This window comes from Lethenteron reissneri, chromosome 61 (assembly GCF_015708825.2).
Source record: "Lethenteron reissneri isolate LAM-NWPU_2019-01 chromosome 61, ASM1570882v1, whole genome shotgun sequence".
NCBI lineage: Eukaryota > Metazoa > Chordata > Hyperoartia > Petromyzontiformes > Petromyzontidae > Lethenteron > Lethenteron reissneri.
The window spans coordinates 8885073-8909079 of record NC_083839.1 but is presented as its reverse complement, the minus strand read 5'-3'; the positions used below and the strand labels follow the sequence as shown (position 1 = coordinate 8909079).

Genomic DNA, 24007 nt, shown 5'->3' with positions numbered 1-24007 from the left:
CAAAAGTTAGGCTATTTTTATGCCAACAAATTGACTAATTATTGCCAGTTCCAAATTTGCCAAATTGAATACTGTATCACTGCAAATCACTAAATTTCCATCACACACACAGCAGCATAAGTAGCAGCAGCGGCAGCAATGACCACCTCCCTACTGGCAGCAGTTCAATGGCCCAGGTCACTCCAGGGAACTAGACTCACCCCTGGTCTCTTGAGTCCTTACCCCGGCTCAACAATATTCAACTAAAAAGAACGGGCACGTTTAATAAAAACACAGGTGGTGCACACGCACGGATACCAAAGCCACCAACACAACAAATTCAACAATCCTTCATAGCACGAGAAGGGCATTGCCCGGAACGTCGTTTATGATGCATATGGGTTTTTTGTTTTGTTTGAGGCCACGTCGTCATTGACGGGTGTGATGAGTTTTGTCATTGATTTATTAATCCGGTACAGTGGGAGCGCAGGGTTTTAACGCCACGAGAGGCGGGGAGCAGCAGGGGGAGCAGGAGGAGGAGCAGCAGCAGGAGGAGAGCGCCTCCTGGTCCCACGCGCGTAATCAGATCCATTTTCCATTACGTGGAGCGGTAGTGGTGGCGGTGGTGGCCATGCTGGTGGTGGCGGTGGTTGTGGTGGCAGTGATAGCGGTGGTAGCGCTGGTAGTGGTGGCGGTAGTGGTGGCGGTGGTGAGCTTGAGTTTATTTCGTTGTCCGGCTATTTTACACGGGAGATCCATGATGACTGAGCACAGCAGCAGCAACAGACACATCGACATTGCAGAGAACGAGTGCTGGCTTCTTAAGAGATATATCACAACTCACAAACGAGGTTTTTGACGGTAGTAAACGAAACACACGCAAATAAAAAAAACTGTTTAATACAACACGAGAGGAAGAGTTTCCAGTAAGAGTAACATCAACACACGTGGATCGAGTAAGACGGCGCAAACACGTGGGAGCAAGAGGCGCCAGAAGAATAACGCAGTTGCAGGCGCAAGGAAGCTCTCCGTATGTGTTTTGGTCTCATTAGGACGTAAAGAGGGGGAGTGAAGGGGGGGGGGGCTGCTGTAGGTGAAGCGGCCAAGGGGATTCCAAAAACGTGGAGCAGCAACGCGAAAATATATTTTTATCGAAGTTTTTTGCAAATCGAATGTTGCATTAGGAATACGGAGGCACTGCTGATGATATGAGAGAGAGTTAGTGGAACTGAGGGGTCCTATAGGCGATTGGAGAATTTGTTTGAGAGGACCTTTAGGATGAAGACAGCCCAGTGATGGTCTGTCAAGATATCCAGGGAAACAGATTTCAGTTGTGCGGGTTGTAATGATGGGTTCAAGGGGAAAACGGAAATCAGAGCGGTGGCAGTGGCAGCGGTGAGTGATGGTGGTGTTAGCGGTGGTGGTGGTGGCAGTGATGGCTGTGGTGGTGGCTGTGGTGGTGATGGCAGTGGCAGCGGTGAGTGATGGTGGTGTTAGCGGTCGTGGTGGTGGTGGCTTTGGTGGTGATGGCGGCGACAGCAGTGGTGGTGGTGGCGGTGATGGTGGCGGTGGTGGTGGCGGTGGCTGTGGTGGTGATGGCTGCGGCAGTGGTGGTGGCAGTGATGGTGGTGGTGGTGATGGTAGTGGCGGTGGTGGTGGTTGGTGTTAGCGATGGTCGTGGTGGCGGTGGTGGTGGCGGTGGCAGTGATGGTGGCGGCGGCAGCGGTGGTGGCGGTGATGTTGGTGGTGGCGGTGGTGGCGGCAGTGGTGGAGGGCATTGCGTGTGTCTATCTCAGCAACGAATATCTAAACCAGTTCTGGGCCTCCCCTAGGTCGACTCAGCACCAAATTAGTACCTGGTGCAGTGTGTAAACATCGCCACTAGGGAGACAAAGGCGGCCGGGCGTGTTGCTAGCCACCGACCCCATCTCGTGTGCTGTGCCAGCTATTCGGACGCGTCTGCGTCTGTGAATGTGACACGCGTGTGTCTGTGACATACACGCGGCTGTGTGTGTGACACACACGCGTGTGTGTCTGCGAGTGATATAAACACGCGTGTGTGTCTGTGAATGTGACACACGCGTGTGTGTGAATGTGACACGCACGCGTATGTATGTGAATGTAACACACACGCGTGTGTGTGAATGTGACACACACGCGTGTGTGTGTGAATGTGATGCAAAGACAAAGATCCCCCGATGACATGTAACAGGCTGTCGAGGCAAGTGCTGTTCGCGACCATCTATTATGAAGGCCGGGAAAGCGCAACTACACCACGCCGGACCGCCTTTGTCTCTCCACATGTTGATGTTTACCCCACTGCATCAGGTCCTTATTTTAAGGCTGAGTAGACCTTATGGGGTGGGGGGGGGAGACCCAGGACCGGCTCAACTTGTCGCCGCTGTTATTGGTCGTGAGCGGAAAATCGAACTCGGGTCGCCAAATTCGTAGCGCAGCAGCGCGCGAACCAACGACAAACAGCCTGTGAACGATACCGGGGGAGCCGGGGGGGGGTGTTTGTTTGTGTCACCTGCATGGAGCGCGGTGTTCCACGAGCTTGCCCTGGGATTCGGTGAGTGAGCCCGTTGCCACTTACACATGTGCCATAGGTGTGTGCGCGTGTGTATGACAGGGGAGTGGTCTCTGTACACTGACCACGTGTTGCACGAGTTTCGCCTGCATGTCGGGGAGGAGTGAGTCGGTCGGAGTGAGTAAGTGAAGTGGAAGGTTGCCTCTGTCGCCTGCCTCTCGCTGGGGCTGCAGAGAGGAGACCGCGAGGGCGGACGGAGTGCTGGAAGCAGCGAGCGGCGGATGCCCCGGAGCGCTCTCGCCTCTGCCGCGCGCGCTGTGGTGCTGGTGGGGGTCATGGAGCTCGCGCCTGTCAGCGCGGATCCGGAGACCGTGAGCGTTCCGCACACGCAGCGTGCCCCCCCCCCTCCCAGCGTGGCGTGCGTTACGCGGGGGAGACAAAGGCGGCCGGGCGTGGTGCTGACCACTCACCGCCTCGTGTGCCGTGACGACCTTCATAGGGCGCTACTCGCTAACAGCACTTGCCCCAACAGTCTGGGACAGGCTATACGGGGGGTCTTTGTCTTTGGGGAGTGTATATCCACTGGTGATCGCGCACGTGGCCCGTGTGCGTGCGTGCCGTGCCGTGCATACCGTGCCGTACCATACCGTGCCGTGTGTACCGTGCGTGCGTACCGTGCGTGCCGTGCGTACCGTGCCGTGCGTACCGTGCGTACCGTGCCGTACCGTGCCGTGCCGTGTGTACCGTGCGTACCGTGCGTACCGTGCGTACCGTGCCGTGCCGTGTGTACCGTGCGTACCGTGCGTACCGTGCGTACCGTGCCGTGCCGTGTGTACCGTGCGTACCGTGCGTGCCGTGCCGTGCTGTGCCGTGTGTACCGTGCCGTGCGTACCGTGCCGTGCCGTGTGTACCGTGCGTACCGTGCGTACCGTGCCGTGCTGTGCCGTGTGTACCGTGCCGTACCGTGCCGTGTGTACCGTGCCGTACCATGCGTGCCGTGCCGTGCTGTGCCGTGCCGTGCGCTACGAATCCCGGCGACCCCAGAGTTCGATTCCCGCTCACGGCCAACAGCGTCAGTGACGCATATCTGAACCAGTCCTAGGTCGACTCAGCCTTAAGTGAGCACAGTATATCTGGCGCGGCGTGTTGGACATCAGCATTGGGGAGGCAAATGCCGCCCTAAATGAGCCGTGCCGGCCTTCATGGGGGCTGCTCGCTCACAGCACTTGCCCCAACAGTCTGTTAAAAGGCTAAAAGGGGCGATCTTTGTCCTTGTCACAAAGGTGTTTTTTTCTTCTCTACAAATATAAGTGGGGAGGGGGCGGTAGATGTACACTGGTTTGTTCAAGTGGCACTCCACACCGGGTGGTTCCGAGTCCGATAGCCAACCACGGCGGAGCGCCGGTGACACGCGGAATATTAAACCTTCACTTGAAGCTCGCGTGACTGCAGGAGTTCATAGTCACGCAGATAGATGACGATCGCATGTGTTGCGATCGAAACGTCGTTGTTTTTTGTTTATTTTATTTTTATTAATTTGAACCTATCTGCCTCCGAAACGTCGTGATTTAATTTAGTTGTTTTTCATTTATTTATTTATCCTACGTGACTTTACCGAAAAAAACAAAGAGTATGAATCCTTGCAGTCACGAAAACTTCAAATCTAGAACTATCCACGTGACTTTACCGAAAGACGCAGGGAAGATGATATCAGACCTGTTCCCAGCCTCCGCCTGAGGCCGACTTCCCTGTGACTACGTGAGGACAGCGGCACTGAGAAGAGAGATACAAAGACGGCCGGCTGTGTTTCTGGCCACAGCACTCCGTCCGTGCGCCGTTCCGGCCTTAGGGGCCGTCCATAAATGACGTCACGCACCTGGGGGGGGGGGGTGAGAAATGTGACGTCACATCAAAATTCGCAACTTTAAATAAACATAGACAACATATTCTACTTAATTAAATAGACTTTTTAATTCATGTTTTATCATACAACATCAGAGTGCAGCGCCACATTAAATACGCACTACAACGACAACAGTTTAAAGCGATTTGAAGCATGTTTTATTTTTTTGGGGGGGGGGGGCAAAGCTTTGTGACGTCATATTTGAGGGGGGTCTGACTTTTTGTGACGTCGTGTGACGAAGGGGGGGGGGTCAAAAAGCATACAAAATCGCGTGACGTCATTTATGGACGGCCCCTTAATAGGTGCTCGCTAACAGCACTTGCGCCAACAGCCTGTATATATAGATCATCACGCCGAGGGGATTCTGTGTACAGTGCTGGTGGATATGTAGTCGCATGGGTGTGTTTACACTATTAATAGTATTGCATGGATGCGTGCGTATATTTGTAAATACAGACATATCCACTGCATAGTGTGTATTAGGAAATATGAACATATTGATCCCCCCCCCCCCCGCGAATCGCAAACCCCGGTGAGAAATTCGTGCGGGGTGGTGGTGGTTTGCGTCAAAATCGGTTCTCGTGATATGGAAGTGGTCAGTAGACAGAAGGGTTTACATCAAGGCCGTAGCCATGGAGTCAACATTGGGGGGATGTCCGCCCCCCCCCATATTTATTATAATTACGGCCTCGGTTTTACATGAGCGTCTGGCTGAGACGCGAAGAAGCTTCGCGGTGGGCCATGCAGTTTGTTGCCGTGTAGCAGCAGCAGCAGCACCCAGCCCTGACGACGATTGTCTGGCTTCGCGTTCCAAAGGCGGCGAGATTTGTGCTCGTGCCTTTACGGCGACTTGGTCGGAACGGTCCCCTCCTCGATTCAAGGGGACCCAACTCAACGCTCAATGTTGATCCTTTTTTAGCGAGTCTCAGTAGACCGACCCGACCTTTGAATCGCGTCAAACGTGGCGACACTGTCAATTAAATATAAATGTTGCGCTCTTCTCGCGCTGAGATATGGCCGTGACGGGTCTGCTATACCGTACAGGTGTTCACGTTTGGGGTACCACGTTCAATGTAACTCACACAGCTTATCCGAGTGCTGGTGGTGGTGCTGGTGGCTACACCGCACGCGAATGTTGCCTGTAAAACAGCACTGCGGAGGCAGCAACTGCTTTCTCTCAAGTGAATGGCCCTTCTGGTCACGTGGCATGGCCCAGGCAACAAACCGTTGGAGTAATCGATGTTTTGTCTTGGGAAAAACAGGTGATCAATTTTAGGCAGCTGGGCAGCTCACGAGGCTACAAGGCACACGTGATCACTGAGACTCTCAGTTCAAATCCAAGTTTCAGACACCCAAGATTAGCCGGGTGGTGGCGGTAGTGGCCACGCTACTGGACACGTGACTGCTGCCTGAAGTCCAGAGATGTGGAGACAGCAGCGAGGGGGTTGCTGGATCACCGCACACACACATGTTGCGAGACTCCCTTCACCGTGGGAGTCGAGGTGACAGAGGAGGTGCTGTACCCTGGCTCGACACGAGAAGGCGGTGCAGCAAAGTGCTGGCGACTCCGTGTCACCTGTCCCTTCTGTGTGGGATAAAGTGTTTCCCCCTCACACGTATGGGGGGGGGGGGGGGGTTTCTCCAAGTGCTCCGATATTCTCGCACGCGCGCGTGCGTAAACACTCATTTATTGTCTGAAAACATCTTAACATGTAGAGGACTGCGGAGCTCGGGCAACTGTTGGTGGTGCCGGCTGACCGCCGGAGTGCTGGATCCCAGCATTGTCTCTGTGCTTCCTCAACAAACTGTGAGCGGTGCAATTTGCATGAAAGACGGCCACGGTTAATAAAACCCAACGTGACGATTGCTCGCATCCAGGGGCAGGGGAGTAGAATCTAGAAATAAACAATTTTTTATTGTACCAGGTAAGGTCCACTGAGCTATTTAGCTTTCTTTCAGAAGCGACCTGGCTACTACAAATGATAGCTCAACGAAGTAGCTTATCACATGGGAATGTATAACAGGAGCCAAATACTTTAAACACGTGTCTCTAATGTAGAGGGAAAACCCAGAGGAATCGGATAAAAACCCACACGGCCACAGGGAGAACATGCAAACTCCAAATATACAGGGGTCAAGGTCGGGAACAAACCCCACAACGTCGTATATACCAGGCGAGGAAGTCAACATCTCACCACTGTGGAATGAATGGAGAAAAATGAAATGTAAAATATGAGAAGGATCGGGAGGAAGAGGCTGCGTCAAGGCCTCAGCGCTGCTGCTTCTGCTGCATGGAGGAGCGGCGTCTGTTTTCACAGTGGGCGGGGGAAGGGGAGGGGCTCCGAGTGGGGGTGGCGACACAGACGTCACGGGAGGCGTGAGCTGCTTTAGATGAGTGTGCTTACGAGGACACGACAACACAGAGATATATTTACCCATAATGCTATCTAATCACAGGAACTGATTGATTTCGATTGACCTCTGTGCGATGATGATGACTATGATCGCAATAACCGTGAAGCTACGACCAAACAGTACACGTAAGTGTGTGTGTACGTTGGGGAGCGGCAGTGTAGCGGTTAGTGCTACGCTGCGCTACGAACCAAGTCACCCGAGTCCGATTCCCGCTCACGGCCAACACCAGTTGCGATGATCTGAACCGGTCTTAGGCCTCCCCTAGGTTGTCTCAGCCTCAAATTAGTATCTGGTGCAATATGTAAACATCAACACTGAGGAGACAAAGGCGGCCGGACGTGGTGCTGACCACCCACCTCGTGTACCGTGCCGTCCTTCACAGCAGTCTGTGAAGGCTGTACGGGGGATCTTTTTCATTGTGTGCTCCACATTGCTCGTCATTGATCTGTTCTGCAAACAATGGCTACAATTCTACACTTAACGGTGATCCCATCCGTATCATCATCACCATCATCAAACAGCAATTGCCTATACACTGCTGAATGAAGGTCGCCAGTGTGTGTTTTACTGATAGGAACCTCCTGGTTACACCAGCCCACAGGGGATTATTGTGTCCGTCGTGCAGGGAGGGGCTGGGTGGGGAGGGAGGGGCTGGGTGGGGAGGGGAGGGTGGGGAGGGGCTGGGTGGGGAGGGTGGGGCTGGGTGGGGAGGGGCTGGGTGGGGAGGGTGGGGAGGGGCTGGGTGGGGAGGGTGGGGCTGGGTGAGGAGGGGCTGGTCACCCTGTGGTGCCCTTATAAAACTCAACGTTTAACCTACTCACGCCGGCTTGTGCCCGCCCTCACAGTCGTCCATATTGGCGGAATACACCACGCCGCCATTGACCCTGGCCATTGACCGAGCAACCCAACGTTCCTACCAGCTCCCTCCGCAGGAGGAATGTGTTTATGTTGAACTTCTTTCGCGCCGTACGTAGCCAACCGTGCTCATCGGAGGTGCGGGGCAAGGGCAATACACTAGACACTAAAGGAACGAGTGTTCAATGAAGGTGATTGCTTTCAAAGCGCGGAGCTCCAGTGGCTTCCTCATATCGGAAGGAAGAGCGTTCCAGACGGGTTGGCAACACCACAATCCGTCTCGCTCGTACGCGAGAGAGCCGATCACATCGCTCCATCTCCCTCAGTGGACCCTCTCCCCTGGCGTGTGCTGCCTCCTCATCTGACCGTCGGCCCATCATCATCATCATCTCCGTGTCGTGGCCGCTCAAAGCCCCCGCGCACTCCTCAGCAGTCAGCTTGGTTGTGTGTCTCTCTCTTCTCTCTTTCTCGCCCTGCCGTTGTTCCTCTGACCGGCGTCGCCCCCTCTCTGTCTCCGTCTCTCAGCAATAATTCCCAGCGCCCATCTATGCCACGCTTCCTCGTCTTTGTAGACGTTGAGCCGCTGTTCAATGTTGTGCGTCACCGGTCGTGTTCAAGTCGCCAGTCGCGGTGCGACCGCGGTCATCCAGCACAGGACCGTACGATGTGTAACGACGCAATGCCACGATCCACAAATACGCCGCTGATGAAGCGGTTGTCTGTGCTTAACCGCGTGAATGTGAAACTGTAGTCGATGCTCTGCGTCTACATCAGCAGCCCGTACGAAATAAGAAGAACGGGCATGTTTCTGACTTGGTTCTTTCGGTAAAAAATATGGATTCTTGCAGTCACGAAAACTTCACAACGAGAATGTTTCTGACTGATATGTCATAGCAGGTGAATGTGCACGGATTCATTCAAAGTAGTTTTATGTTGGCTTAGATCGTTTTACTATCAAGTCAGTCAAGTTCTATGCAGAACCCTCCACCACCCGACGAGAGCCATACGGATCGAGTTGTCACGTGGGCAAATTTGCCACAATTGATTCTCTTTTTCTGTGTTTCAGCATTTGCCTACGTGACCACTCTGATTCTCCCCATGGTCGCGTGGATTTTTCTCCGGGTCCTCCAGTTTTTCCCTCCACATTTAGAATCGACATCACGCATTGGGAGTATATTTGGCTGCTATAAATTCCCACATGATGATGAGCCACTTCGTTGAGCTATCATTTGTGGCCAGGTCGCTTTTGAAAAAAAAGCTGTATAGCTCAGTGGGCCTTACCTGGTCAAATACAAAGTTTATTATTTTTGACCAGGTAAAGATTCTGCATAGCTGTGATTGACATTACACCCACACAACAAATATAACCCCAAACCTAACCAAAGGTGGCTCGTGCTATCGGAAGGGAGAGTCTCTGCGTGCACCGATGACATGTTCCTTTGTATGCCTATAAAGTCTGAGTACCTGGTGTGGTGTGTAAAACATCAGCACTGGGAAGACAAAGGCGGCTGGGCGTGGCGCTCGCCGCCCACGCCTTAGTGCGCCGTGCCGACCTTCACAGGTGCCGCTCGCTAACAGCACTTGCCCCAGCAGTCTGTTAAGGCTGCACTTCCTTCACACCGTACGTGACCCACCGCGCTACTCGTGGGTGCGGGAGATGGACAACAAACTAAACACATCAGCAAGCACTTCTAAAGAAATTCGTGTTCAATGTGGATGATTTAGAATTGCATTGCACCGGTGGCTTCCTAATAACGGATGGAAGAGCGTTCCAGACTGACGCAGAAGAGCATCTGGACGCGCGCGACGCGGTGGCCGTCATTGTTCGACGGTCAGCCAATATTGGCTGCGAGGATGAGCGGAATTTGCGTGATGGTGGTTTATGCTCCTTGACGAGATCGTCCAAGGCATCGAGGTTCATTCGTGATGAGCACTTTGCGTGTAATGAGTGTTGCGTCGCTCCAATATTGTGGGTTTTTGTTTCAGCACACTGGCCGCACGTACATCGCTGTCACATCGCCGATATTTATCCCGAGATGAATTTTTTTGCCGATTCCTTCCACCGTTTCACGTTCGTTGGTCATCATAATCAACCATGTGTCGTCAGCCAATCATTAAATACGGTGACCCTATCAACAACAACAAAAAAACTGCCCCATAATGAAACTAATTGAATGCACATGATTCAGGATCTTGGGATTTTTCTCAGAAACGATATTTAATTAACATTAGAGAGAGAGAGAGAAAAAAACAATTGCTGCTGAACACATGACTGCATTCATTACGTTCCCGCTAATGGATGTTCCGGTGGCTCGTGTTGATGTTTGAAGATCAGCTAAAGGACGTAGCAGCAGCAGCAGCAGGCGGCTCGCCGTTGCCTTATTACACCGAGTGCGTGACGGACAGGGGGCCCGAGCTTCAGGCTGCTGGGGCACAATATCACGGGGAGGGGGGAGGCACAATTCCCCCCTCCCCCTGGCACGCGCAACAGAGGTGGCAATTGTGAGAGCCTCGAATGAAACGGCACTCGGTGACAAACGCATCACACGTCATGCCCCGGGAATATTGTGGGGACGAATTTGAAGTTGGATGGCGTGGAAGGTGGAAGGGCGCGCGGGTTGGGCGAGTCGTGGCTTATACCCGTGGGATCTTAACCCCTTTCCTGACACGAGACGCACTGCAAGTTGCAGGGGTGTGTGCGTGTGTCACGTTCACTACCGAATCTTGGAACGTGCAAACCGGTTCGGTGTTGATTTTATTTAGAGAGGGGGGGGGGGAGAAGTAGCAGCGCCGTTGCTTTGTAAAGACGTTACTCGCCGCAGAGAACCGTAGCGACACGACCGCCGCCACTCTACGATAGCTGGCGCCAAACTGCGTCACACACCCTCCCGCATGGCCTTGTGAGAGCCTCGGTACCGACAAAGTGACTTCATTTGAGGTTTTTTCTTCCGTTTCCGTTCTGACAACGTCCACGCGCGTACGCTTACGTCATCGGAACGGGAAAGGGTGAATGGCCGCGACGATTATTGCGCTGGGTGATGGAGACGGAGTGCTTGAACATCGCGTTAGAAGCGGGCACAGCGACACGCCGAGTGGCAGAGCGGTCGACGGGGCTCTTCACGACAAGAACGGAGCCTGGGTTCGAATCTCGAATGGGGATAGGTTTCTGTCTGGAGTCTGTATTTCCCTCCCCTCCCCCTCTCATCATGCATGCGTTTCCTCCGGGTTTTCTGTTGCTTTGCCCCCCCAACATTGCTGAAACAAACACATGACGGAGCTAGCATTGGTCGAAACGTCCTAGTGCTGAAAATGATATTTGTGCAAATTACTCGACTGGGATTACACAATGAAGCAGCAACATCGCCCCCAACTATAAAAAATAAACTTGTTAGGGACCCTCATGGTAAAGGGTCTCGAGGCTCGTCGAGGCGTGTTAGCATCAATATAATAATAGTCCCCTCTTAACAGAATTCTCAATGAGATTTAATATCGTTGTTACGAAAGAGTTTTTTCCCCCCCGTAATTACATAAATGGCCCTTATTAGTCTGCACAACCCTGCAGCTGGGAACAGCCAAACCAAGTCAGAGGCAAATCTAATCCGACGTTTGTGCAGGCAATCGGCAACTGGTCTGAGACCACCAGCTCCCCCCACTCCTGATTGAGAAGCTGCTCGATAGAAACCGTCTACGATAACTTCAACTTGCAATATTCGCAAGTTGAAAACAGAGAGAGGGAGACGGCGACTCGGAGGTGTGAGGTGGAACCGCACGCAAAGCAGAGAGGCAGCTCTGGGGTCCTCTATATGTTAAATTGTTATGGACCAATTCAATGAGCGTTTACACGTGGGAGTAACCGAACTTATTCCTAACCTATTTTAAATGTTACCAGGAAAGGCCCACTGAGCTATGTAACTCTATTTCAGAAGCGACATGGACACGAAGTGGCTTGTCACGTGGAAATGTACAGCAGCCAATACTTTAAACTCGTGATGTTGATTCCAAATGTGGAGAGAAAAAACCGGAGAAAAATTTACGTGACCACGGGGAGAGAGAGGAACACGCAAACTCCAAATATACAGGCATCTGGGTCGGGATCGAACCCACGAACTCCTGCATACCAGGCGAGGGAGTTAACATCCCACCACCGTGGCGCCCACTGTAAACCTGAGCCCCTGGAGAAAACCCACGTGCACGTGCGAAGGGGAAATCCTCTATCTCATACAGACGGAACATGCCGAGTCCACATTGCTGCTGTACCGCCGTCTCCCGGCACGGCCAGGATACGGCTCCTCCTCGACGCCCAAGGTGAAGGGAGTCTCGCAACATGTGTGTGTGTGCGGTGATTCACCAACCCCCTCGCTGCTGCCTCCAAACATCCCTGCGCTACAGGCAGCAGTCACGTGATGCAGTAGCGTGGCCACCACCGCCACCACTACCCGGCTAATCTTGGGTGTCTGAAACCTGGATTTGAACTGAGAGCCTCAGTGATCGCGTGTGCCTTGTAGCCTCGTGATATGCCCAGTTGCCTAAAATTGATCACCTGCTTTTCAAAGACAAAGCATCGATTACTCCAACGGTTTGTTGCCTGGGCCAGGCCACGTAACCAGAAGGGCCATTCACTTGAGAGAAAGCAGTTGTCATCGAAATTAAATTACAGTCTTCTCAGGCAGCTCTGCTTTTACCAAACGCTTGAACGGACCGTAAAGAAATCGGAACATTCGCTGACACGTGATAGCGCCCACGCATGACGACTGAATAATTTGTGGCTAAAAATAAATGATGATTATTGTTATATAAGTGTCCTGAAACCTGTGTGAAATGCGGCAAACAATGTGTGTTATGTTACCTCCCTCGCCTGTTATGCAGGAGGTCGTGGGTCCGATCCTGACGCCTGCTGCTGTATATTTGGAGTTTGCATGTTCTTCCCGTGGTCGCGTGGATTTTTCTTCGGGTCCTCCGGGTTTTCCCCTCCACATTTAGAATCGACGTGCGTTCAGATTATGTCCACGTGATAAGCCACTTTGTTGAGCTACCATTTATGCGGAAGCCACTGGCATTTTGTCTGGTCAGTTTGTTGTCCATCTCTGATTGTGTTACGTATGGTGCGTAAGAAGTTCAACATTCATTTGTGGCCGGCTCGCTTCTGAAAAAGAGAGCTAATATCTCAATGGGCCTTTCTTATCTGGTACAAATAAAAATGTATGTAATCATAAATTGGTCCCGGGACACTCCGATTGCATTTTTTTTTGCCACGGCATCCACGTCGCGTTGTGTGGCGCGCAGGGAAGACATCCGACTGCCGCGGGCCACGAAGCAGCACGGCCGTGGGTGAGGAAGCCCTGGCCCTCCTCCGTGCCCTCCTCCTCCGCGCCTTCCTCGTCCTCCGCGCCCTCGTTGTCGTCGTCGTCGTCGTCCACCTCCTCGTCGTCACAGCGGGAGAAGCGGAACGCGCATGGTGAGTAAGTGAGTGAGCGAATCAGAATTGGACCTTTTTTTTCTGGGAGGAATCCGATGAGCTATGAAGCTCTTTGTAGGGGCACCGGGCCAGAAAGTTACAACCGTAAACAATAAAAAACGACAGGAAAGCAAATCACTAAAAATGTAACACAAGGCAGCAAAACGACAGTATGCATGTTGATTCTAAATTTGGAGGGGAAAAACTGGAGGGGCCAGAGAAAAATCCACGCGACAGAGAGAGGCTCGCAAAACTCCAGCGCTCGTCAGGGTCGGGACCGAACCCACGAATGACCTCCTGCATACCAGGCGAGGTAGTTAAAATCTCCTAGCCACTGCAGCTCTGTCTGCCGTCGTCACGCCTCGCATTGTCGTGTGTGGGGCTGCGTTCTTCCTTCGTGAAGATGTGCCGTCGCAGAGGGTGCACTTCATCCTGGGCGTGGAGGATGAGGAGGATGAGGAGCAGCAGAAGGAGGAGGAGCAGCAGCATCATGACCTCTTCATCGAGATGCTGGAGCTGAGCTGTAAGGAGGGACACGAGGGCGAGTGGCAGGAGACCGCCAGGTAGGGGACTCAGGCGAGGGTTGAACTACTTCCCTTGGAACTGGTGAAGCATGGCGTGGATCGTGGATGTGTGATGCAAGAGACTGTGATGGGACTGGGTGACAGGGGACTGTGATGGGACTGGGTGACAGGGGACTGTGATGGGACTGGGTGACAGGAGGCTGTGATGGGACTGGGTGACAGGGACTGTGATGGGACTGGGTGACAGGGGACTGTGATGGGAATGGGTGACAGGGGACTGTGATGGGACTGGGTGACAGGGGACTGTGATGGGACTGGGTGACAGGAGGCTGTGATGGGACTGGGTGACAGGAGGCTGTGATGGGACTGGGTGACAGGGGACTGTGATGGGACTGGGTGACAGGGGACTGTGATGGGACTGGGTGACAGGGGACTGTGATGGGACTGGGTGACAGGAGGCTGTGATGGGACTGGGTGACAGGGACTGTGATGGGACTGGGTGACAGGAGGCTGTGATGGGACTGGGTGACAGGGACTGTGATGGGACTGGGTGACAGGGACTGTGATGGGACTGGGTGACAGGGGACTGTGATGGGACTGGGTGACAGGGGACTGTGATGGGACTGGGTGACAGGAGGCTGTGATGGGACTGGGTGACAGGAGGCTGTGATGGGACTGGGTGACAGGGGACTGTGATGGGACTGGGTGACAAGAGGCTGTGATGGGACTGGGTGACGTGAGGCTGTGATGGGACTGGGTGACAGGAGGCTGTGATGGGACTGGGTGACAGGGGACTGTGATGGGACTGGGTGACAAGAGGCTGTGATGGGACTGGGTGACGTGAGGCTGTGATGGGACTGGGTGACAGGAGGCTGTGATGGGACTGGGTGAAAGGGGGCTGTGATGGGACTGGGTGACTGAGGTTGCGCTCATTGCACCCAAAGTGCTTGCCACAAATGAAGCATGGAGTGTAAACCATCATCACCTGAACTGCAGTCATCCTCACAGCAGCAGCGGCTTTTGGCTGGCCGTCGAACAAAGACGGTCACTGCACTGTGCCCGTTCAGACGTGCTTCTGCGGCCGTCTGGGATGCTCTTCCTTCCGTTGACACATTCCTGCGGAGGGAGCTGGTAGGGACGTTGGGTTGCTCGGTCAATGTCCAGGGTCAACGGCGGCGTGGTGTATTCCGTAAATATGGCTAACTGTGAGGGCGGGCACCTGCCGGCGTGAGTAGGTTAAATGTTGAGTTTTATAAGGGCACCACGGGGTGACCAGCCCCTCCCCACCCAGCCCCACCCCTCCCACCCCCCACCCAGCCCCACCCTCCCCACCCAGCCCCTCCCCACCCTCCCCTCCCCACCTTCCCCACCCAGCTCCTCCCCTCCCCACCCAACCCCACCCTCCCCACCCAGCCCCTCCCCACCCTCCCCTCCCCACCGAGCCCCTCCCACCCCACCCAGCCCCTCCCTGCACGACGGACGGACGCAATAATCCCCTGTGGGCTGGTGTTACCAGGAGGTTCCTACTAGTATTAGGAAGCTACTGGAGCTGTGCACTTTTAAATCATCTAGGTTGAAAACTCATTCTTTATAACTGCATTTTGTTGTGTTTAGTTCATTGTCCTTCCCCCGCATCTTTGATTTGCACGGTTGGCTACGTACCATGCGAAAGAAGTTCAACATACAGCGAATTGTTAACGGGTGATGATGGCGACGGCGATGTAGGTGGCTGAAGTTCGAAGAGGACGTGGAGGATGGTGGCGAGCGCTGGAGCAAGCCCTTCGTGGCGACGCTGTCACTGCACAGCCTCTTCGAGCTGCGCCGGTGCCTGGAGCGCGGCATCGTCGTGCTTGACGCGACAGCGTCCACCATGGAAGAACTGGCCGGTGAGCGCTTGCCACCACCGGGGTCCGGCCGGGCTCTGAGCAAGCTCCTAACAGGCTCCTAGTGGGCTCCAAGTGGGCTCCTAGTGGGTTCCTAGTGGGCTCCTAGTGGGCTCCTAGTGGGTTCCTAGTGGGCTCCTAGTGGCCTCCTAGTGGGTTCCTAGTGGGCTCCTAGTGGGTTCCTAGTGGGCTCCTAGTGGCCTCCTAGTGGGTTCCTAGTGGGCTCCTCACAGGCTCTGAGCAAGCTCCTAACAGGCTCCTAGTGGGTTCCTAGTGGGCTCCTAGTGGGCTCCTAGTGGGTTCCTAGTGGGCTCCTAGTGGGTTCCTAGTGGGCTCCTAGTGGCCTCCTAGTGGGTACCTAGTGGGCTCCTCACAGGCTCCTAGTGGGCTCCAAGTGGGCTCCTAGTGGGTTCCTAGTGGGCTCCTAGTGGGCTCCTAGTGGGCTCCTAGTGGGCTCCAAGTGGGCTCCTAGTGGGTTCCTAGTGGGTTCCTAGCAGGCTCCTAGTGGGTTCCTAGTGGGCTCCTAGTGGGCTCCTAGTGGGTTCCTAGCGGGCTCCTAGTGGGCTCCTAGTGGGTTCCTAGTGGGTTCCTAGTGGGTTCCTAGCGGGCTCCTAGTGGGCTCCTAGTGGGTTCCTAGCGGGCTCCTAGTGGGCTCCTAGTGGGCTCCTAGTGGGCTCGTAGTGGGTTCCTAGCGGGCTCCTAGTGGGCTCCTAGTGGGTTCCTAGCGGGCTCCTAGTGGGCTCCTAGTGGGTTCCTAGCGGGCTCCTAGTGGGTTCCTAGTGGGCTCCTAGTGGGCTCCTAGTGGGTTCCTAGCGGGCTCCTAGTGGGCTCCTCACAGGCTCCTAGTGGGTTCCTAGTGGGCTCCTAGTGGGTTCCTAGCAGGCTCCTAGTGGGCTTCTAGTGGGCTCCTAGTGGGCTCCGAGTGGGTTCCTAGTGGGCTCCTAGTGGGTTCCTAGTGGGCTCCTAGTGGGCTCCTAGTGGGCTCCTAGTGGGTTCCTAGTGGGGTCCTAGTGGGCTCCTAGTGGGCTCCTAGTGGGTTCCTAGTGGGCTCCTAGTGGGTTCCTAGTGGGCTCCTAGTGGGTTCCTAGTGGGCTCCTAGTGGGTTCCTAGTGGGTTCCTAGTGGGTTCCTAGTGGGCTCCTAGTGGGTTCCTAGTGGGTTCCTATTGAGCTCCTAGTGGGCTCCTAGTGGGCTCCTAGTGGGTTCCTAGTGAGCTCCTAGTGGGCTCCTAGTGGGTTCCTAGTGGGCTCCTAGTGAGCTCCAAGTGGGCTCCTAGTGGGTTCCTAGTGAGCTCCTAGTGGGCTCCTAGTGGGTTCCTAGTGGGCTCCTAGTGAGCTCCTAGTGGGCTCCTAGTGGGTTCCTAGTGGGTTCCTAGTGAGCTCCTAGTGGGCTCCTAGTGGGTTCCTAGTGGGCTCCTAGTGGGCTCCTAGTGGGTTCCTAGTGGGCTCCTAGTGGGTTCCTAGTGGGTTCCTAGTGGTCTCCTAGTGGGCTCCTAGTGGGTTCTTAGTGGGCTCCTAGTGGGCTCCTAGTGGGTTCCTAGTGGGTTCCTAGTGGGTTCCTAGTGGGTTCTTAGTGGGCTTCTAGTGGGTTCCTAGTGGGTTCCTAGTGGGTTCCTAGTGGGTTCCTAGTGGGTTCCTAGTGGTCTCCTAGTGGGCTCCTAGTGGGTTCCTAGTGGGCTCCTAGTGGGCTCCTAGTGGGTTCCTAGTGGGTTCCTAGTGGGTTCCTAGTGGGTTCTTAGTGGGCTCCTAGTGGGTTCCTAGTGGTTCTTAGTGGGCTCCTAGTGGGTTCCTAGTGGGTTCCTAGTGGGCTCCTAGTGGGTTCCTAGTGGGTTCCTAGTGGGCTCCTAGTGGGCTCCTAGTGGGTTCCTAGTGGGCTCCTAGTGGGCTCCTAGTGGGTTCCTAGTGGGTTCCTAGTGGGCTCCTAGTGGGTTCCTAGTGGATTCCTAGTGGGCTCCTAGTGGGCTCCTAGTGGGTTCCTAGTGGGCTCCTAGTGAGCTCCAAGTGGGCTCCTAGTGGGCTCCTAGTGGGCTCCTAGTGGGTTCCTAGTGGGTTCCTAGTGGGCTCCTAGTGGGTTCCTAGTGGATTCCTAGTGGGCTCCTAGTGGGCTCCTAGTGGGTTCCTAGTGGGCTCCTAGTGAGCTCCAAGTGGGCTCCTAGTGGGCTCCTAGTGGGTTCCTAGTGGGCTCCTAGTGGGTTCCTAGTGGGTTCCTAGTGGGTTCCTAGTGGGTTCCTAGTGGGCTCCTAGTGGGCTCCTAGTGGGCTCCTAGTGGGCTCCTAGTGGGCTCCTAGTGGGTTCCTAGTGGGCTCCTAGTGGGCTCCTAGTGGGTTCCTAGTGGGTTCCTAGCGGGCTCCTAGTGGGTTCCTAGTGGGCTCCTAGTGGGCTCCTAGTGGGTTCTTAGTGGGCTCCTAGTGGGTTCCTAGTGGGCTCCTAGTGGGTTCCTAGTGGGCTCCTAGCGGGCTCCTAGTGGGTTCCTAGTGGGCTCCTCACAGGCTCCTAGTGGGTTCCTAGTGGGCTCCTAGTGGGTTCCTAGTGGGCTCCTAGTGGGCTCCTAGTGGGTTCCTAGTGGGTTCCTAGTGGGTTCCTAGTGGGCTCCTAGTGGGCTCCTAGTGGGTTCCTAGTGGGCTCCTAGTGGGTTCCTAGTGGGCTCCTAGTGGGCTCCTAGTGGGTTCCTAGTGGATTCCTAGTGGACTCCTAGTGGGCTCCTAGTGGGTTCCTAGTGGGCTCCTAGTGGATTCCTAGTGGACTCCTAGTGGGCTCCTAGTGGGTTCCTAGTGGGCTCCTAGTGGGTTCCAATTGGGCTCCTAGTAGGCTCCTAGTGGGTTCCTAGTGGGTTCCTAGTGGATTCCTAGTGGACTCCTAGTGGGCTCCTAGTGGATTCCTAGTGGACTCCTAGTGGGCTCCTAGTGGGCTCCTAGTGGGTTCCTAGTGGGTTCTTATTGGGCTCCTAGTAGGCTCCTAGTGGGTTCCTAGTGGGCTCCTAGTGGGCTCCTAGTGGGCTCCTAGTGGGCTCCTAGTGGGCTCCTAGTGGGTTCCTAGTGGGCTCCTAGTGGGTTCCTAGTGGGTTCCTAGTGGGCTCCTAGTGGGCTCCTTGTGGGTTCCTAGTGGGCTCCTAGTGGGTTCCTAGTGGGCTCCTAGTGGGCTCCTAGTGGGTTCCTAGTGGGCTCCTAGTGGGTTCCTAGTGGGCTCCTAGTGGGCTCCTAGTGGGTTCCTAGTGGGCTCCTAGTGGGTTCCTAGTGGGCTCCTAGTGGGCTCCTAGTGGGTTCCTAGTGGGCTCCTAGTGGGTTCCTATTGGGCTCCTAGTAGGCTCCTAGTGGGTTCCTAGTGGGCTCCTAGTGGGCTCCTAGTGGGCTCCTAGTGGTCTCCTAGTGGGTTCCTAGTGGGCTCCTAGTGGGTTCCTAGTGGGTTCCTAGTGGGCTCCTAGTGGGCTCCTAGTGGGTTCCTAGTGGGCTCCTAGTGGGCTCCTAGTGGGTTCCTAGTGGGCTCCTAGTGGGTTCCTAGTGGGCTCCTAGTGGGCTCCTAGTGGGCTCCTAGTGGGCTCCTAGTGGGTTCCTAGTGGGCTCCTAGTGGGTTCCTAGTGGGTTCCTAGTGGGCTCCTAGTGGGTTCCTAGTGGGCTCCTAGTGGGCTCCTAGTGGGTTCCTAGTGGGCTCCTAGTGGGTTCCTATTGGGCTCCTAGTAGGCTCCTAGTGGGTTCCTAGTGGGCTCCTAGTGGGCTCCTAGTGGGCTCCTAGTGGGTTCCTAGTGGGCTCCTAGTGGGTTCCTAGTGGGTTCCTAGTGGGCTCCTAGTGGGTTCCTAGTGGGTTCCTAGTGGGCTCCTAGTGGGTTCCTAGTGGGCACCTAGTGGGTTCCTATTGGGCTCCTAGTAGGCTCCTAGTGGGTTCCTAGTGGGCTCCTAGTGGGCTCCTAGTGGGCTCCTAGTGGGCTCCTAGTGGGTTCCTAGTGGGCTCCTAGTGGGTTCCTAGTGGGTTCCTAGTGGATTCCTAGTGGGCTCCTAGTGGGCTCCTAGTGGGCTCCTAGTGGGCTCCTAGTGGGTTCCTAGTGGGCTCCTAGTGGGTTCCTAGTGGGCTCCTAGTGGGCTCCTAGTGGGTTCCTAGTGGGCTCCTAGTGGGTTCCTATTGGGCTCCTAGTAGGCTCCTAGTGAGTTCCTAGTGGGCTCCTAGTGGGCTCCTAGTGGGCTCCTAGTGGGTTCCTAGTGGGTTCCTATTGGGCTCATAGTAGGCTCCTAGTGGGTTCCTAGTGGGCTCCTAGTGGGTTCCTAGTGGGCTCCTAGTGGGTTCCTAGTGGGCTCCTAGTGGGTTCCTAGTGGGTTCCTAGTGGGCTCCTAGTGGGTTCCTAGTGGGCTCCTAGTGGGTTCCTAGTGGGTTCCTAGTGGGTTCCTAGTGGGCTCCTAGTGGGCTCCTAGTGGGCTCCTAGTGGGCTCCTAGTGGGTTCCTAGTGGGCTCCTAGTGGGTTCCTAGTGGGTTCCTAGTGGGCTCCTAGTGGGCTCCTAGTGGGTTCCTAGTGGGCTCCTAGTGGGTTCCTAGTGGGCTCCTAGTGGGCTCCTAGTGGGTTCCTAGTGGGCTCCTAGTGGGTTCCTAGTGGGTTCCTAGTGGGTTCCTAGTGGGCTCCTAGTCGCAATCACTCGCGAACGGCGTCACGACGAGGCCTCGCCGTTTGCGTGTCCGTGACCCCACAGGGGCGATACTGGGCGACCCGGCGGCGGCGGCGGCGGTGGAGGGGGTGGTTGGGGTGGGGTGCGTGGCGGGCGACAAGGCGCTTCGGGAGCGGCTCCTCGGCATCCTCCTCAGGCCGCCGCGGCACCAGAGCGAGAAGAGGCTGAGCAGCAGGATCCCCATTGTGCGCTCCATCGCGGACATCGGCAAGAAGTACTCGGAGAGCCAGTTCCTCGACCGCAGCGGTGGGACTCGTCGTCGTGAGGGGGGTCAGCAGGGCGACTCGCCGCCGTCGTCGTCATCATCAGCTTCAATGTTATCTTCATCACCATAATAATCATTATCTTCATCATTGTCATCATCATTATTATGGTCCGTATCATCATTGTCATGATTATCAATATCTTCATCATCATAAGCTTAATTTTTCTTATGATTTTCATTGTCATCATCATCATTATCGTCATTGTTATCATCATTACCATCCAAAATCACAGTCATCATCATAATCACGAGTTGTTTTTACGTTGAGTATTTGCTGCTGCTATTGTGTCTGGTACAGTGCTTTGAGATCCTGGACGAAAGCCACAATGTAAATTTAATGATTATTAATTATTAAAATCGATTCTTACACTCGCGGTACAAGCGTGATAATTTTTGAGACCGGGTCAAGGACGGAGTCAGAGACCAGGTCACTGGCGGGGTCAGAGACCGGGTCAAGGACGGGGTCTGAGACTGCGTCAAGGACGGGGTCAGAGACCGGGTCACGTACGGGGTCACAGACCGGGTCACGTACGGGGCCGAGACCGGGTCAAGGGCGGGGTAGAGACCGGGTCACGTGCGGGTTCCAAGACCGAGTCACGGGCGGGGTCTGAGACTGGGTCACCGGTGGCATCGTGCCCGCCGGCTGCGTTTCATCTCCCGCCGCACGTTCTCGTGAGCAGGACACGCGGCGCTGCTGACGTCGCCCCTCGTGGATGGGGAGACGCGGAGCGGCGTGAGCAGAGAGAACTCGAACGTGGACTTCAGCAAGGTGCGCGCGTGCGGGTCGAGCAGCTCACGCGCGCGTGTGCTCAACCACACAGGGCCGAGAGCCCCCCCTCCACCCCCTTCTCCGCCGTCTCTCGAGAGACCCTGCGATGATGCGGACGTAGGGCCGCCGAGGGGCGTACTCTTGTTACGAATGTCTCCGCAGACAAACGGCAGCTTGATGACCATGCCGGGAGGCCGCCGAGACACTGTAAGAGCGCTCACCGAGCTGCATTGGTTTCTGGTTGCCGAACGGATGCGTCATGAGGTTGCACTCATTACACACACAAGCACTTGCCACAAATGAACCACAATTATTTAGCTGATCTCGTCATGGAGTAATAAACCATCATCAAGCGAACTCCAGTCCATCCTCGCAGCAGCGGCTTTTGTCTGGCGATCGAAGAGAGATGGTCACCGCATCACACGCTTTGAGATGTGCCTCTGCGGCCGTCTGCAATGCTCTTCCTTTAAATATTAGGAAGTCACTGGAGCTATGCACTTTAAAATCTCAATTGAAAACTAAATACTTAAGAACTGCTTTTTGTGTTGTGTTTGTTTTCCTCCGATTAGCACGGTTGGCTACATACGGTGCAAAAGAAGTTCAACATAACACATTGCTGCACATCCGATTGGGCGGCCGCGGTGATGAGATATCAATTACCTCGCCTGGTATACAGGAGGTCGTGGTTTCGATCTCAACCCTGTCGCATGCTGTATATTTGGAGTTTTGTGTGTCTCTCTTCCCGCGGTTGCGTGGATTTTTCTCCAGGTCCTCCGATTTTTCCCTCCACATTTAGAATCAACATAACGTGTTTATTTAAAAATGTGGCTGCTACTATACATTTTCGCACGATGAAAAGCCACTGTGTTGAGCTCCTTTCATTTGTGATAGCCAAGTCGCTTGTCAACAAGAGATTCATAGCTCTGTGAATAGTTGTAGCCACCAGGCTCTTCCTGGGGCCTGCAGCTGACCAGATGCCCCAGGCAGTGGTGACCCAGCCTGGCGACCTCAGCCCTGAGCAGGTTGCGGCCAATGACGCGCGTGGAGCGCTTGCGATATTAAACCTCTTTTATTTTCTTCACCTCCCTTCGCCGACTGCCAGGTGGATCTCAGCTTCCTGCGGAAGATCCCACCGGGGGCGGAGGCAGCCAACGTGATGGTGGGCGAGGTGGACGCCCTGGCAAGCCCCCTCGTGGCCTTCGTGCGCCTCTCCCGGGCCGCCCTCATCCCCGGTCTCACTGAGGTGCCGCTGCCCACGCGGTACGAGTCCCACCGGCGATTGTGGCCCAATGGTCTCCGCGTCCCCCATGTCCCTGTGTCCCCCGCATCTCCTGTGTCCCCACATCCCCCGTGTCCCCACATCCCCCGTGTCCCCCGTTTCCCCAACTACCCCATGTCCCTGTGTCCTCCGCATCTCCTGTGTCCCCACATCCCCCGTGTCCCCAACTACCCCATGTCCCTGTGTCCCCCGCATCGCCTGTGTCCCTGTGTCCCCCGCATCCCCTGTGTCCCCACATCCCCCACATCTCCTGTGTCCCCACATCCCCCGCATCCCTTGTGTCTTCCCTTGAAGATGAATCCCTTGTGTCCCCGTGTCCCCCATGTTCCCTGTGTCTCCGAGTCCCCATGTTCCCCGAGTCCGCGCTACGAACCTGGCGCCCAAATTCGATCTCTGCTCACGGCCACCAACACCAGTGACGATTATTTAAAGTGGTCCTGGGCCTCCCCGAGGTCGACTTGGCCTCAAATGAGTATCTAGTGCGTTGTGTAAAAGTCACCACTAGGGAGACAAAGGCGCCGGGCATATTGCCGTGCCGGCCTTCACAGGTGCTCGCTAGCAGCACTTGCCCCAATAGTCTGTTAAGGCTATACAAGGAGGGGAGGATCTTTGTCTTTACAAGCACGTTCATGCTCATGTCCGTGTGCGTTGTACGAATGTATGTAGAGTCTGTTCTCCTATAGTGCCGTGTGTTGTTTTCACAACACGAATTGGATATAAAGCGGTGAATGTATTAGGGAACATATTTGTTTATAATTCTGATGCCAATTGGATGTAACGCGATCGAACAAGCGGAACTACGTCACGCGAATAAGCAATTGTCTGGCTGCCTCGGCGTAGCATCATCACACAAGGCGGGATGCTGCTGGATGCTTCTAGATGCTACCCACGCACAGTAGTATTTGTTCAGCCTGCGTTACGCATCTCACTCATTCTCGCGGACTGTCCTCTACCCCTATACTATATATTATTTATTATAACGCGGTGCTCTTCATGAACGCATCTACCGCGTTATAGGAGAACAGATTGTACGCCGAACTTCTCTCACACCATATGCAGCCAACCGCACGAATCGTTGCTCGTGCGTGCGCATGCGTAGATTTTTGTTCCTGTTGCTGGGCCCGCCGGTACGAGGCGGCCGTCCTTACCGTGAGATCGGTCGCTCCATCGCCACGCTCCTGTCGGACGAGGTGGGGCCACCACTCCCGTACCTTGCACACCTCGCACGCACCACGCACGCACCTCGCACGCACCACGCACGCACCACACACGCACACAGGAGGAGGGGTGTGAGGAGGAGAAGGAGGAGGAGTGTTCCGCCACGTCGTACACTTCGTTGACGACAACGCTGCCGCAACACGACCCCTCACTCATCAAGTTTTGCTCGATAAACTCGCTGGACATTATCGGGGAGGCGAGGAACACGCGGTTCTGCGTCGTGATATGACGACGGCGATGGATGTGGCGATGATGATGACGACAATGACGATGGCGACCGACAAC

At 55.0% G+C, this 24007-nt stretch overlaps 1 protein-coding gene across 1 annotated transcript in view; it reads left to right on the top strand.

The window, feature by feature from the left end:
* The first annotated feature begins 2535 nt into the window (after nt 1-2535).
* LOC133358286 (electroneutral sodium bicarbonate exchanger 1-like) overlaps nt 2536-24007 on the top strand; it is a 48266-nt gene continuing 26794 nt past the window's right edge. The window contains exons 1-9 of the mRNA XM_061576523.1: nt 2536-2551; nt 2743-2880; nt 12966-13137; nt 13541-13700; nt 15387-15547; nt 20216-20437; nt 21137-21225; nt 22328-22485; nt 23604-23694. Of these exons, the coding sequence (XP_061432507.1) occupies nt 2791-2880; nt 12966-13137; nt 13541-13700; nt 15387-15547; nt 20216-20437; nt 21137-21225; nt 22328-22485; nt 23604-23694 (1143 nt within the window). The 5' untranslated portion in view covers nt 2536-2551; nt 2743-2790. The remainder of the gene's footprint in view (nt 2552-2742; nt 2881-12965; nt 13138-13540; nt 13701-15386; nt 15548-20215; nt 20438-21136; nt 21226-22327; nt 22486-23603; nt 23695-24007) is intronic.